Here is a 13,398-nt window from a genome sequence, read left to right on the forward strand (position 1 = left end):
ACCCTTCTGAGTAATACCCCTCCCTACCTTCTCACTATATAGAAGGATCTGGCAACTTCTGTTTCAGTGTATCTGAAGAAGTGTGCATGCACACGAAAGCTCATACCAAGAACTAACTTAGTTGGTCTTTAAGGTGTTACTGGAAGGGGAAATTTTTTTTTTTGTTTGTTTTGACTATGGCAGACCAACACGGCTACCTATCTGTAACTGGCACTATTAACAAACTACACTTCCCATGATTTTTTGGCATAATATTTATTTATATGCACTGTGAACACAAGACTTTAGACATAAACTTGCTGGCTCCCATTTCCTATGTTTCTGGTCAGTGACTACAAAGGCATTAGAATAACCTCTGGGAACTAGGGGTGTTGGTGTTCATTTCAAATTACATATGCACACCTGAAAAAAGACCCAATTTATGATATAGGAACAGTTTCAGTTTGAAGGATTGGTACAATCTGATTGCAGATTGTGACATAAAAAATACACAGTCCTGTTTATTTGCTTGCAGACAAAGTAAAATAAAGCAAGAATTAACCCCCACCATTTCTCGATTTAAACCCAGGAAAGCATTTGGTGTATTTTCTTCTCTCTCCCATATGCTAATGAAGAAAACAAGGTCACACTACCAAGGTGGAAATAAATTGGATTAAAAATGGAATTGGCTGTATAAGCAGGAATTTGGGTGGTATTAAACTTGTTGGTGGGATATTTTTGTCACGAGATAAAGGAATTATAAAATAGATTTCGGAGTGCACATAGACGAATACAATCCTACAGGATTCAAGGGGGGCACACCTTTGTGCAGCAGTTAATCCAATTTCAAAGTCAGTGAGGCCTATAGTAGTCACTCAGCAAGTTGTTAAAAAAAACAGACCGGGAAGATGAAAATGTTTTCAAAGTGCTATAAGAGGCGCCTGTCTAAGACAATGAAATCTTCAGTGTCTTAGAGAGCAGATCCACCCTGTTGAATATTATCAATTAAGTCTCATATACCTTATCTGTAGGTACTTTACTGTAGGTATTTTACTGACTTCATTTCAGTTATTTGAGAATATCTAGGTAACAGACCAATGTCACACTCTGGTGCAATGATGGGACGAAACATCACTGCTAATACAAATAGGCCGAACGACTGAAACTGGAAAGTTATGGGGGCAGTATAATTAATTTGCCATATTGCTAAAGGAAGGTTTGTGCAACTGAGTTGTTCTATATCTTTTTTGAGGTTTCACTCAAAATGGCCACTGCCCTGTATTCCAGCCACAGCCTCCAAACCATCTTCAAGGGCAGACCCCAATGCTAGGTAGCAGGCAGGTTCTGCTGCCTATGAAGGTATGTGAGCTTGGCAGGACACTCACAGAGTCCTGTAGGCAGATTTGCAAGACCTGGCAGAAGCCATATGCTGCCTTTGCCAACTAAGGGCATGGCGCAAGCTGGACAAGGCAGTCCCACAACAGAGGGCCAGGTGGCAAAATGTAATAAAAGAGTGCATAACATTCATATAACATGTACGTGACCAGAGCATGGATTACTATGTCCAAGCTATCTTAAACTAGGGAATGGCTAACCAAAACTGGAAACAGTCACTCTAGACCAGTACTGGTAGCAGCTCTCCAGGGTCTTGCACTTTGCCACCGGATTATTTTAACCTGCTGTGCCAGAAATTGAACTTGGGACATTCCGCATGTGAAGCATATGCTAAACCACAGTTCCTCCCATAGGAGGGGGCAGATAGAAAAGGCCTGAAAGAAGGGGCAAAATGCAGCAAGTGAAAAAAGGATAGAGAAAGAAGTTGTTACATGAGGAAGACAACGTAGTAGGGGCCAAGATGGGGCAAAGTCACCTGGAATCGGGGAAGAGAATCTGACGTTCTTGCCCACTTTGTCACCTACAGTCTATCTTCTTGGCTGCTACCATCTCCACTATTTGATGGACAACTCTCTGATTTCTAGATTAATGGTCCATTCTTCTCACACAGCATAAAGTTAATGGAGGGAGAGAGAAAATCACAAGACATTCTTTTGACTGAATGTGGCTCTGTTGATAAGGAAAACTGTGTATTAAGATTTCAGTTACATGGTTAAAGTGGTTATGGTGGGGGAGGACATGTGACTGTGTGTGTGTGTGTGTGTGTGTGTGTGTGTGTGTGTCTGTGTGTGTGACACTCCATTGCTCATGCTTTTATGAAAGGTATTTCTAAAAAATATTTCTAAAATATATACGTTTTAAAGGGGAGGAGGAGAAGGAGGGTTCTGTAATGCCCTATTGAGGTTATTGGAGGGCATCGGTGGAGCTGGATCTGACTTCTGGCCTTGGCCCCTTTTACCCCAAACTTGGGAGAGTGTTTTGCACAAAAGCCAGAGGAGAAGAAGAAGAAGAAGAAGAAGAAGAAGAAGAAGAAGAAGAAGAAGACAATGATGAAGACAACGATGAAGACAGAATGGTGATGCATCACATTTCAGAAACAAGGCCAGGTAACTGAGACAGGTAACTATCCATGGTGGAAAACATGCCTTGAAAACATGCAAAAGACCTCAGGATTGATCCTTGGCATCCCCAGCTGAGTCTCAGGGGATGGAAAAGACCCTTTTCTGTCTGAGACCCTGGAGAGCTTCTACCAGGTTGATGAGACAATCATCTGACCAGATTTTAGGAAGCTCCACGTTACAAAGAAGCTCCTTTAATAAGGAAGCTCCATACAACTCCAAAAACTGGTGGAGAAAATCAAATGAGAATTCCAGCAGTGCACCTATTCAGATGAGACAGTTTGATTTTAACATGAAGGTAGCCATGCCCTGGCTACAGTTTCCTTATGTCAATATTTTTGCTCCCCAGGAGTACACAGCCCTATACCTGAAATCTCTCATCTTGGCAGGCTGCTATTACAAAAGATTACTTAATTGCACATTTCTACTGTATGTTTGGATTGTGGCAGCATATTAAGCTGTCAGGCTTAATTATTGTTGTATGTTTAGATTATGCCACAGATTATTTAGTTCAGTACCTAGGTTTGCCAACCTGTTTGTGATGGAACATGACAGGATACTAATTACAGCAATGCTGAGAAATCTATTTTTTTTCCTCCTATGGGAAACAATGTCATGTTTCCACCCCTATTAGGAGAGTTCCATACCCCTGTATTTAGATAACAGAAGGTTATCAGCTAACTGAGCCATATAAGATCTCCCATGAATGAAATGTGTCTGCCTGAGCTCATTGTGAGTTCTGAAAGGTTTTTATGCCAATGAAAAATCTTTAAAGAAAAAGATTTTATAAAGAACTTAAAAACAGCAAACAATATTTGCACAACAAGAAAAGATGGTATGAAAGCAGAGAACATTTAACAAAAATCTCAGTGTAGCAGCTGAAATAAGTACAAGCACATTTTGAAAGCTTACTATGAATTCCTAAGGAAGTGGAGTTAGTCTTTCATTAGACATCCTAGTCATATGATCCCTCTGAGCTTTCCCAATGAGGAAGAGAAGAAGCCTCAATGAAGTGAGGGACTAAGGCAGGTTGTGGGGAAGCTGTGGCTCTTCAGATGTTGCTGAACTACAACTCCCATCATCCCTGGCCATTGGAGTTGTAGATCGGTAACACCTGGAGGTTCCCCACCCCCCACCCCAAAGGTTCCCCACACCTGGGCTAGACTGTCATTGAGTTTCTCTGAACTGGGATCTAATATTTATACCCTTAAAACCATGAGCTTTGCTAATCATACCTAAGCTGAAAAATATATTTGACATGCATTTTTTAACAACTCAGTTATTTGCATTACAAGCTATGACAAGAAGATGAATATAAGCTTCATTTGTATAGGTAAAGGACCCCTGGATGGTTAAGTCCAGTCCAAGGCGACTATGGGGTTGCAGCACTTGTCTCACTTTCAGGCCTAGGGAGCCGGCTTTTGTCCACAGACAGCTTTCTGGGTCATGTGGGCAGCATGATTAAACTGCTTCTGGCACAACAGAACACCGTGACAGAAACCAGAGCACACGGAAACACCGTTTATCCTCCTGCTGCAGCGGTACCTATTTATCTACTGGTGTGCTTTTGAACTGCTAGGTTGGCAGGGACTGGGACAGAGCAATGGGAGCTCACTCTGTCAGTGGGATTCGAACCGCTGACCTTCTGACTGGCAAGCCCAAGAGGCTCAGTGGTTTAGACCACACGTCCCTGATTCTATTACCCTGTTTGTTTGAACTTTCAAAATATCCTTATTCCAATTTTTGTCTTTTGAAGTTACCACTGAACAACAAACTGTGTGAAGCTCAGCTTATCACTAAACAATTTCTTGGCTTTAGGTAAGGTCTGTGCCCTACCTGTGATTCTCTCAATATATCTTTTTAAGCTCCAAAGTTATTTCCACTGTACCTTCACTGTATCCTGTAAGCAAGCGATATTAATAATACTAGCTGAGACCTAACTAGTTCAGGACCAGGTTATCTCCAAGACCACATTTCCCTGAATAATCTTCCCAGTCCATTCCTTTCTGTTGGAGGAGAAAACTGTTAAAGATAAAAGTTTAATGTACATAAAATGTACATAAAATGTTATGATTGTATGCACTGAAGAGGGTAGAGTTTTCAGTTTGAGTATTTAGGCTAACTGATGACTCATCCCTGGAAACCTAATCAGCAATCTCTCTCAGCAGAAGATAAAACCAGAGACAACCAACCACTCAGCTGAGCGTTCTTGAACAAGCAAGTTCCATGCATAGGATATCTTTCTGGGGCCAGAGAGCGGAAAGTTTTTGAACTGTATTAAGAACTTAAAGAAAGCTGGATCATGTTACCAAATAGTTTGTTTAAGAGCAATGTGTTACTTTGTATTTGCAACATTTATTATGTGACTAGTTTATAACAGTTGGCAGTAAAACTTTTTCTTGCGGTGGAGAGCTCATTCATTTCTACTCTGCACAAGGTCCAGATCAGGGATTCCACTTGCAACAACCCTAACACAAACTGTGTGTGCCACATAGCCTGCCCTGCACCTCATAAGCTAGCCTACTGACCCTACTCCAATGCAGAAGAGTCGACTTCCAGTCAGGTTGGCCTCTGCATTGTGAAATGGAGGGAAATTGCATTTTGTCCTTCATCTTAGGCAACAAAATGCCTTTGGCCAGCCCTGGAGACAGAATGCTGGGATAGGTGGATGGACTTTTGATTTGGACCTATTCCTCTTATTCTCTGTACCATACTCCCTTTCTGTTCCATTTTCCTCCCAGCCAGTATGGAGCCTAGCAGGTGGGAAAAGGTCTTTGACATTTTTTAAAATCACATCTTCTGCTAATGTAGAAATGGTTAAGGCATGCCCTCATTTGAAGGCACAAGTCTAGCACCACCACTGGTTGTTTTTGGCCCCAGAGACATCCAGATCGTAAGCGTGAAGATGTTTCTTGAACATCTGAGCTTCCTCTTCAATGCAACACAGTCTGAACCCCTTAAAATCCCCATTCCTGCTTAGTTATTACCATCTTTTTTTAAAAAAAATGCAGACCCATCATTTCCTGATTCCACACACACACACACACACACACACACACACCCGACTTATTCAAAGGAGTTACATTATGAGTCTACATCACATTCATGACAAAAAAATGCATTTTTGGCAAAGTTTTTGATGTGAAACAAAGAGACTTTATCTACTGTTGCAAAGTTTAAAATAACAACTGAATGGGAACAGCAGGGTGGCAGTATGTCAAAACAACTCAGAAACTGGTCTGTCAGCAGCTGAGAAGAATTGTGTTTAAAAGGCAAGTTTTTAATTGTCTTTATTTTCTATTTTATTTTTTAAAAAACAGATGAGAATCTTCTCAGCCTTACTAAAAAGCACATTAACAGTACAATCCTATGCATATTTATTCTGTTGAATGGGAAAATATCCACTGAAGGCTGCAATACCATAGCCATTTTTCTTGGAGTAAGCCCCATTTAACTAAATAGGATTTACTTCAGAGTAGCCATGCATAGGAGTGCACCACTGATCTAATTTCCAGTTCCTGAAACTTTGCTGGATTCAACACTCAAGAATTGAGTCTGCTGCATTTATTCCCCATCATCTATCACAGTTAACCTTCTCTGTGGGAGACTTTATGGAATATTTTTTTGACAGGAAAATGTCACCTCATGACAATTTTTCTCTGTCATTGCACAGTTAAAGCTTTCTTATGAAGGTGCCCACACACACTGTCAGTCTTATCGCCCGACTTACAATACAAAGTGACTTCAAAACTGTGGTAAATAATCCACATGATCATGTGACGATGCCTTCAGAAACAATTTTCTTCCTTTACCTAGGAAAAGAACTACTACTTCCAAGTTATTGGGCTCCCTATTAGATAATATTCCTCCACAAGTGGAGCTGATTTCTGCTTGCGCAATAGAGTGTTCACTTCTTTGCCTTCACCCGTGTACACCCTAAATATATTCAGTGCTGGATTTATGTATAAGCTAAACAAGCTATAGCTTAGGACTCCACTCTCTTGGAGGCCCCCCAAAAAATTAAAGGGAAAAAAACCTGGATGTACATTTCCAAAATATAAGATAAAAACAAATAAAACAAAACTTACATACAGCAACAGTGTTTTGTGTTGTGTAGGTGCCTATGATGTAAGTAATGGTCCTTGCCTGCTAGCCTGCTCCCTAAAATATCACTGGTTTGCTCATTTCTATATATAGGGTGCCTACATTTTGCATGTGCAAATGGCTTTAGATACCTATTAGGTCCATAAATTACCATACAGCATATATTCAACACAAAAGCAGCGACAATTCGTTGTTGACAAAGGACAGCTGGACATATAAAGGGCCCCATTACCTTCAGTAGCTTAGGACCTCATGGAACCTAAATCTGGCCCTGAATATATTCTAGGGGGTCCCCTAACCCTCTGGAGCTGATGCGGAGAGAAGTCCATGTATCCTCTTTTCCTTTCTTACCTAATGATGAATTTGCTTTAAAATGTAAGGAACGGATGTTCAGAGTAGCCAGGATAGATTTTGTATCCACCAGGATTTGATCACCAGGACCTCTTGCATGGGCTGAGAGAACGGCACACATGCTACAAAACTGGATGTTGGCTGCTTTGAGATCAGCACAGGAAAGTGCACTGCCCTGGTAAAGAAAAAAGAAAAGGAGTGGAAGTCATGAGGGTCAAAGGACTGGCAAGACTTAAAAATCCAAGCTTCAGCTGAAACATCATCATCATTTGAATTTATATACCACCCTATACCAGAGGGTCTCAGGGCAGTTCACATAATAAAATCAAGATATAAAACCACAAAATACCTAATAAAAATAAAAACAACAGCCCAATACCCCCCAAAAAAAACCCACATTTTAAAAGGGCATAGGATATAAATTGGATCAACCAACGGCCTGGTTAAAAAGGAATGTTTTTGCCTGGCACCTAAAGGTGTATAATGAAGGTGCCAGGCAAGCATGTATTCAGAAGCTTCGGTGTTTGTTCAAGAGAAACTTGAATCCCATAAAGGCAGGTAAGTCCCATTTCAGGGACACTGACTAAAATACATCCCTTATTTTCTGTTGAATATATGAAAAAAAGGTGATGCTCCAGAACAAGGGGCAGATTTCAGATTAAGGAGGCTCTAGCAGGAGGCCATCAGAACCTGAACAGGAAAGCAAAAAGTAGAGAGCTTCTGCACAGAAACAGGACATTAATAGTAAAAAGAATGCACTGGATTCGGAATGAAAACCCAAGTTCCAAAGGAGAACCCAGCAGCTGTTGTACAAGGTGGTTGGGAATAACATGTTCCAAGGTTTTCTTTCTTCTGAGGCAAATCTTCTCAGACGTGATGAACAAGCATAGCCAGGCCAGTGTGTGATCAGTTTTGTAATACTGACTTTTGTTCATCTCATCCAAAGGGGATCTTGGATAGGAAAGCTGTTCAGGTTGCAGCTGCTGGCTGCATCTTTCCTATGCAAGATCTTCCTTCAAATTACACCAACAAGTGCTGTCAGTTAAATGAGAAAGTGACCATGCATTAGATTGGCTGAAATTGTTCATCACATCCAAAGAAAAGTAGCTGCCTAAATGGAAGATCCCATAAAGCAGGAGTGGGGATCAAATTAGGCCTGAAGGGTGTCCACACTCACTCATCTCACACTTGATGTGATATCAGGTGTGGAGCAGGTAGAGTTAAGTCTGCAAGGGAAAAATAATTTCTTGGCAAGTGGAGCTTACTGAAAGCACTGATTGGCTCACTGGTGCTGACAGCAAGCTCCTCTGAAGTCATACATTTGCAGGTGCAGGCTAGATTCAACCCTCTCCTCAAAATGAGTGTTTCCTTTTTGCAGACAGCTCTGATGATCTGCAGAGGAAATATATCTATTCCCAGGAATGCTCTGAATCCAAACTGTGCCTGCAAACTAACAAAGCTGGGCTCACTGTCAGAGCAAATCACTGCTGACAGTGAGCCTTTTTACATTGTCATGTGACAGCATAATGACATAAAATGATTGGCAGGTGACCAGACACACCCACTTGTCAAAAATAACTCCCAGATGGTAGGCCAGTTTTCTTTCTGACCCTTGGGTTGAAAAGGCTTACTCACCCTTACAATAAAGTAGATGTTTGGAAACATTAAGGCAATAAATAGAGAAGGTTTGTTTCATCTATTCATGCTGACCATGATGGGAAAGCACTCTGTTTATGTATTGCTAACTTGTTTGTTTCTTCATTTTTGACAAGGCTTTTACTTCCAAAGGCATAGCCTCCTTAAATTATGCCATGTGAACATGTTAACTCCTTTTGATCAGTTGTGCTCAACTCAATCCCAAATGCCCACAAAGAGAAGATATTATATAATTAATAATGTCAGGGATGTTTATATTTTGATGATCCAGTATCATTAGAGTTGCTCTGAGGAAGTTTTGAGTTCCATGATTTTAACATAAATGCATTTTTAAGATGAGAATATTGGGGAGGGGTACGATATGTAAAGAATATGTATACCCTCAGTAAGAATAGTTTGGGGAAATTTTGGATGAATTCCCATTCTCTGTGGAGATAGTCAAGTGATCCAACAAAGACAATATCCTTCAGCTCACTGAGTGTGAAGTTACTGGCTCGCAGAGGCATCACAAAGTTCCGCAGTCCAATCAGCGCAGAGGTAGCATCTCCAAAAACACAGACTACAATGTGCTCACGCATATCATTGGATTGCCCCTTGTGCCGGTTCTAAACAGGACAAAACAGAACTATATGAAGAAATGAAACATTATTTTAGAAAAATAGTTAAAGGAAAAGGGGGCGGTTCTCATGTTGGGAAAGGGATCCTTGATATAATGTCATATGTGCTGCTTTCAGATTTTGGTGGGCCCTTCAATATTATGCTTGCTCACTTCTGTCACAGCGACAACTACCCATTCATTGTGACTGCAATTAATCCAGAATGCGGCAGCTAGACTGGTGACTGGGAGTGGCTGCCGAGACCATATAACACCGGTCCTGAAAGATCTTCATTGGCTCCCAGTACGTTTCTGAGCACAATTCAAAGTGTTGGTGCTGACCTTTAAAGCCCTAAACACCCTCGGTCCTGTATACCTGAAGGAGCGTCTCCACCCCCCTCGTTCAGCCCAGACACTGAGGTCCAGCGCCGAGGGCCTTCTGGTAGTTCCCTCACTGTGAGAAGTGAGGTTACAGGGAACCAGGCAGAGGGCCTTCTCAGTAGTGGCACCTGCCCTGTGGAACGCCCCCCCCCCCAGCAGATGTCAAGGCAATAAACAACTACTTTACTTTTAAAAGACAACTGAAGGCGGCCCTGTTTAGTGAAGTTTTTAATGTCTGACGCTGTATTGTTTTTAATATTCGGTTGGAAACTGCCCAGAGTGGCTGGGGAAACCCAGCCAGACGGGCAGGGTATAAATTATAAATAATTATATATTATATTATTATATTATTTACCTTCTCCCCTTGGACTCAGTTCATACCATTATCGAGAGGGAGAGGAGCAAAGGGAGTGACTATCAAGAGTCTTTGGTGCCTTCTCCTTCCACCTAGTCCTACCAGTTTTCTTGGAAAGGGCAGGCAAAAGGATACTGACAGCAAGGGAAAGCAACAGAGGTCAGGTCAAAGACTGGTGGTTGAAACAAACTGAGAAGGGAGGATACCAAGTTAATTTCCCTGCCCAAATCTGAAATTCAGAATGTATCACACTATCTCAAAATGTATTTTTTCGCTTATGGAGGGGAACCTCCTCCCCCTCCCCCTCCCCCTCCCCCTCCCAAGATCAGAATTTCAAGTGTGATATTCTAGGATTTCAACTTCTGTGGTTTGGAACGTGGATTTCAGTTTAAATGACACACAAATGTTGGCACTTCTCTTCTTTAAAAGACCAGTGATTCATAGGAAATCAAATTCATTCAACTGATCAGACACCCATAAGCAATTATCTGGGCAATGTACATTTAAAAAACCAACAACAAAGAAACAAAAACCTATTCAAAATCAGTGTTATGATAAAACAAGTTAAGAAGCAGCAAATAAGACAATTTTGAAATCAAAATAAATCACTTTAATCCAGAGATCAAGAAATTAAAACATTGAAGTACCAATTTGAACAGAAAGCTGAAATAATTAAAATATCACAGAGCTAAATAGCCATATGTTGCCTTTTAAAAACTAAATGTTAACATTTTAAAAGTCCTGTGGGCAGTGTGTGTGCATGTGTGTGTGTCTGTCCTTGGTACTGAAAAGCCATTAAAGTAGGCAACAGTTAAGCCTCTCTGGGAAGGACATTTCACAACTGAGGGGCCACTCCTGGAAAGGCCCTTTCTGTTGTTGCCATTTTCTGTATCTTAGTGGCTGGATATTCTAGAAGAAAGACATTGCTTGATGATCTGAAGGCTTGGATAGGCAGTCTTTCAGATACAGGCAGAGCAATCCTATCAAAAGCTGACCAAATTTATGTCAGTTGAAATTAAACTGGAGTAATTTACACCTATTCCAGACATTGTTCAGGTGCTGGGCAACTGCCATGTGAACTGGCCTGAGTCTGGCACCCTTTTTACTGGCATGGTGTCCACCAGATTGCCAGGTCATGTGATTGAACTGAAAGAGGCTGTGAACAGCTGTCAGTCTTTCCTTGTCCCATCACACCCTTCCATACCACTTTCTGGGGACTTAGACGAGCATATGTTCTGCCAGCTGAGCCCTGGCTAAACTGGGATGAGAGTTACACTGGCTCAACTGGGACAGTTGGATATCTGCCTATTCTAAATTCACTCATTGTGGTGGATCTTGGGTTTGTGTGGGACTTTTAGGTCCCATACCAAGAAGAACTTCAACGATGGGGGTGGACACTTTGTGTCTGGTGCAGAAATATATGTTGTGCCTATCACTGGTCTAGCACACACACACACTTTCACAATTCCTCCCCTTTTTCAGTGACAGCTCCGACCTGGTGGAATGCTCTGTCCCACAAGACTAGGGCCCTGCGGGACTTGATCTCCTTCCGCAGGGCCTATAAGACAGAGCTATTCCACCTGGCCTTCAATTTGTATTAGCCTGATCCTCTATTCCCTTTTCCCCTTTCCTCTTCTATGAAGAAACCCTTTCTGGGACCCCACATTTAAATTCTTGCTGGCCCTAGTAGGATCAACTTGGCTAGTTAGCCCTGGTGATCATTTGATGTCTATGACTGGGTTGTTATTTTTTTCTTTCCCCAAAATGACTCCTGAATTTTTGAATTTTATTGATATTGATGCTGCATTTTATGTTGTATGTTATGCTGTTTCGTGCTGTTTTTAAGTCACATTTTAATCAATGTCTTATATTTGCTATTAGCCACCCTGAGCCCAGTTTTTAAACCAGGAAGAGTGGGGTATTATTATTATTATTATTATTATTATTATTAATAATAATGCTAGGAATTTTTCAGTGAGAGATGTCCAGCAACATTTCTCAGCAGCCCACGAAGCATGCCAATGAGAATGATGTTATGTCATACAGCTCAGCAGTATTCCTGGGGCAGGTTGCTCCAATAGGAAGGATGCTATGTCATGAGATAGTGTCATTCCTATGGGGCATTCATTCCACGAACAACAACAAACTACTTAGGGAAGCCAAACTGCCACCTCTTGTGGTAACAAGGCTTTTTGGGGTAGGTGGGATGCGTAGGTCTGATTCAACCTGTGGAATCAGTGCAACCGGAAATCAGCACAGGATGCCTTGTGATTGGCAGCTGCCACTGGGCAAAACTCTTAGGTGAATGAGCATTCAGCCATGGCCATGTTCTTCACTGGTCTTAAATGTATTCTGGAGATTAAGGACTTCACTGACACTAAGATCAATGAGTTTCACACTTAACTGAATACCATCAACATCCCAGTGGCAATGCCCTTTGAAAAGCACAAGGTACCCTGAAGCCTGCTAGCATATTTAAGCAATTCACAGGCTAACCAACAAAAATTGGTGTTCCTGCTTTGAGATCTGATGTACTTCTTGATTTCAGTGCATTACTGCATAATACAACACAGCTCATTTTGGGATGTTTTCTGTGTATCAACTGATGGAATCTTTCCATAATTGGTATACATAGTATATGCTAGGGATGTGCATCAGATCTGTGGAAATCTAGCTGGTGAGAGTCTTTTCTTTCTTTCTTTCTTTCTTTCTTTCTTTCTTTCTTTCTTTCTTTCTTTCTTTAAAAAAACAACAACCACGGAGGTTCTTTTTTTAAAAGGTAAAATGCTCTGCTTTAACAAAAAGGAACCAGAACTCTTCTAAACTCTACTGCTACCTCTTGGAGGTCTGCAAGGCCTATATTGAAGGCCACAAGCAACACCAGAAGGGAAAGGTCAGTGCGAAGTAGCAAAGTTTTTATTTTTTAAAAAACAAAATATGCTGTACATGCAAGGCTACACACCACTTGGCTATCTCTTGGTTATATTATGGTAGAAAGTGAATCACTTTTGCTTCTTGCACAAACACACCCACACACAAACAACATGTTAGTCTGCAATTTGGCAGGCTTCATTCACTCTGGAGGGGTTCCTGTCCCTGTAAATTTCATCCACTTTGGCCAAAAGGGTAAAAGGTTATAGCTTTTTTTTATATTCTCTGTCATAGTGAGTGGGGGAACATTCATTTTATATGGAGCAGCTCAGAACCCAAAATACAGATCTCAGTGGAGAGAACACAGGGTGACTCAGAAACAGATTGGGTTTTTTTAAAATAAAAATGCACAGATACAGATACAAGCCAAATCACGGAGACTATACAAACCCCAAGTATATGTCCACATTCCCAGTCAAGAGCTGCCGAACTATTACATTCATAAAACACTGTCTTCACAATGGTTTTTTTCTTTTCTTCAGAGGGCAATAAAAGACTCATGTCATGGGAACTTTGCTGATGAGTGATTAGAA

General features: G+C 41.2%; 1 protein-coding gene across 3 annotated transcripts in view; it reads right to left on the reverse strand.

The window, feature by feature from the left end:
- Window positions 1–13,398, reverse strand: part of KCNU1 (potassium calcium-activated channel subfamily U member 1) — an 85,883-nt gene that overhangs the window by 11,204 nt on the left and 61,281 nt on the right. For 2 of the 3 annotated variants that reach the window (XM_083588394.1, XM_083588393.1), the window contains exons 21-22: window positions 8,984–9,208; window positions 6,948–7,122 (exon numbers count right to left, since the gene is read on the reverse strand). In XM_083588394.1, the coding sequence (XP_083444520.1) occupies window positions 6,948–7,122; window positions 8,984–9,208 (400 nt within the window). Of the gene's footprint in view, window positions 1–6,947; window positions 7,123–8,983; window positions 9,209–13,398 lie in introns of those variants that run through there. The other variant, XM_083588395.1, reaches the window with a different exon arrangement.

Source organism: Podarcis filfolensis, assembly GCF_964270895.1.
Source record: "Podarcis filfolensis genome assembly, chromosome: 15".
Lineage (NCBI taxonomy): Eukaryota > Metazoa > Chordata > Lepidosauria > Squamata > Lacertidae > Podarcis > Podarcis filfolensis.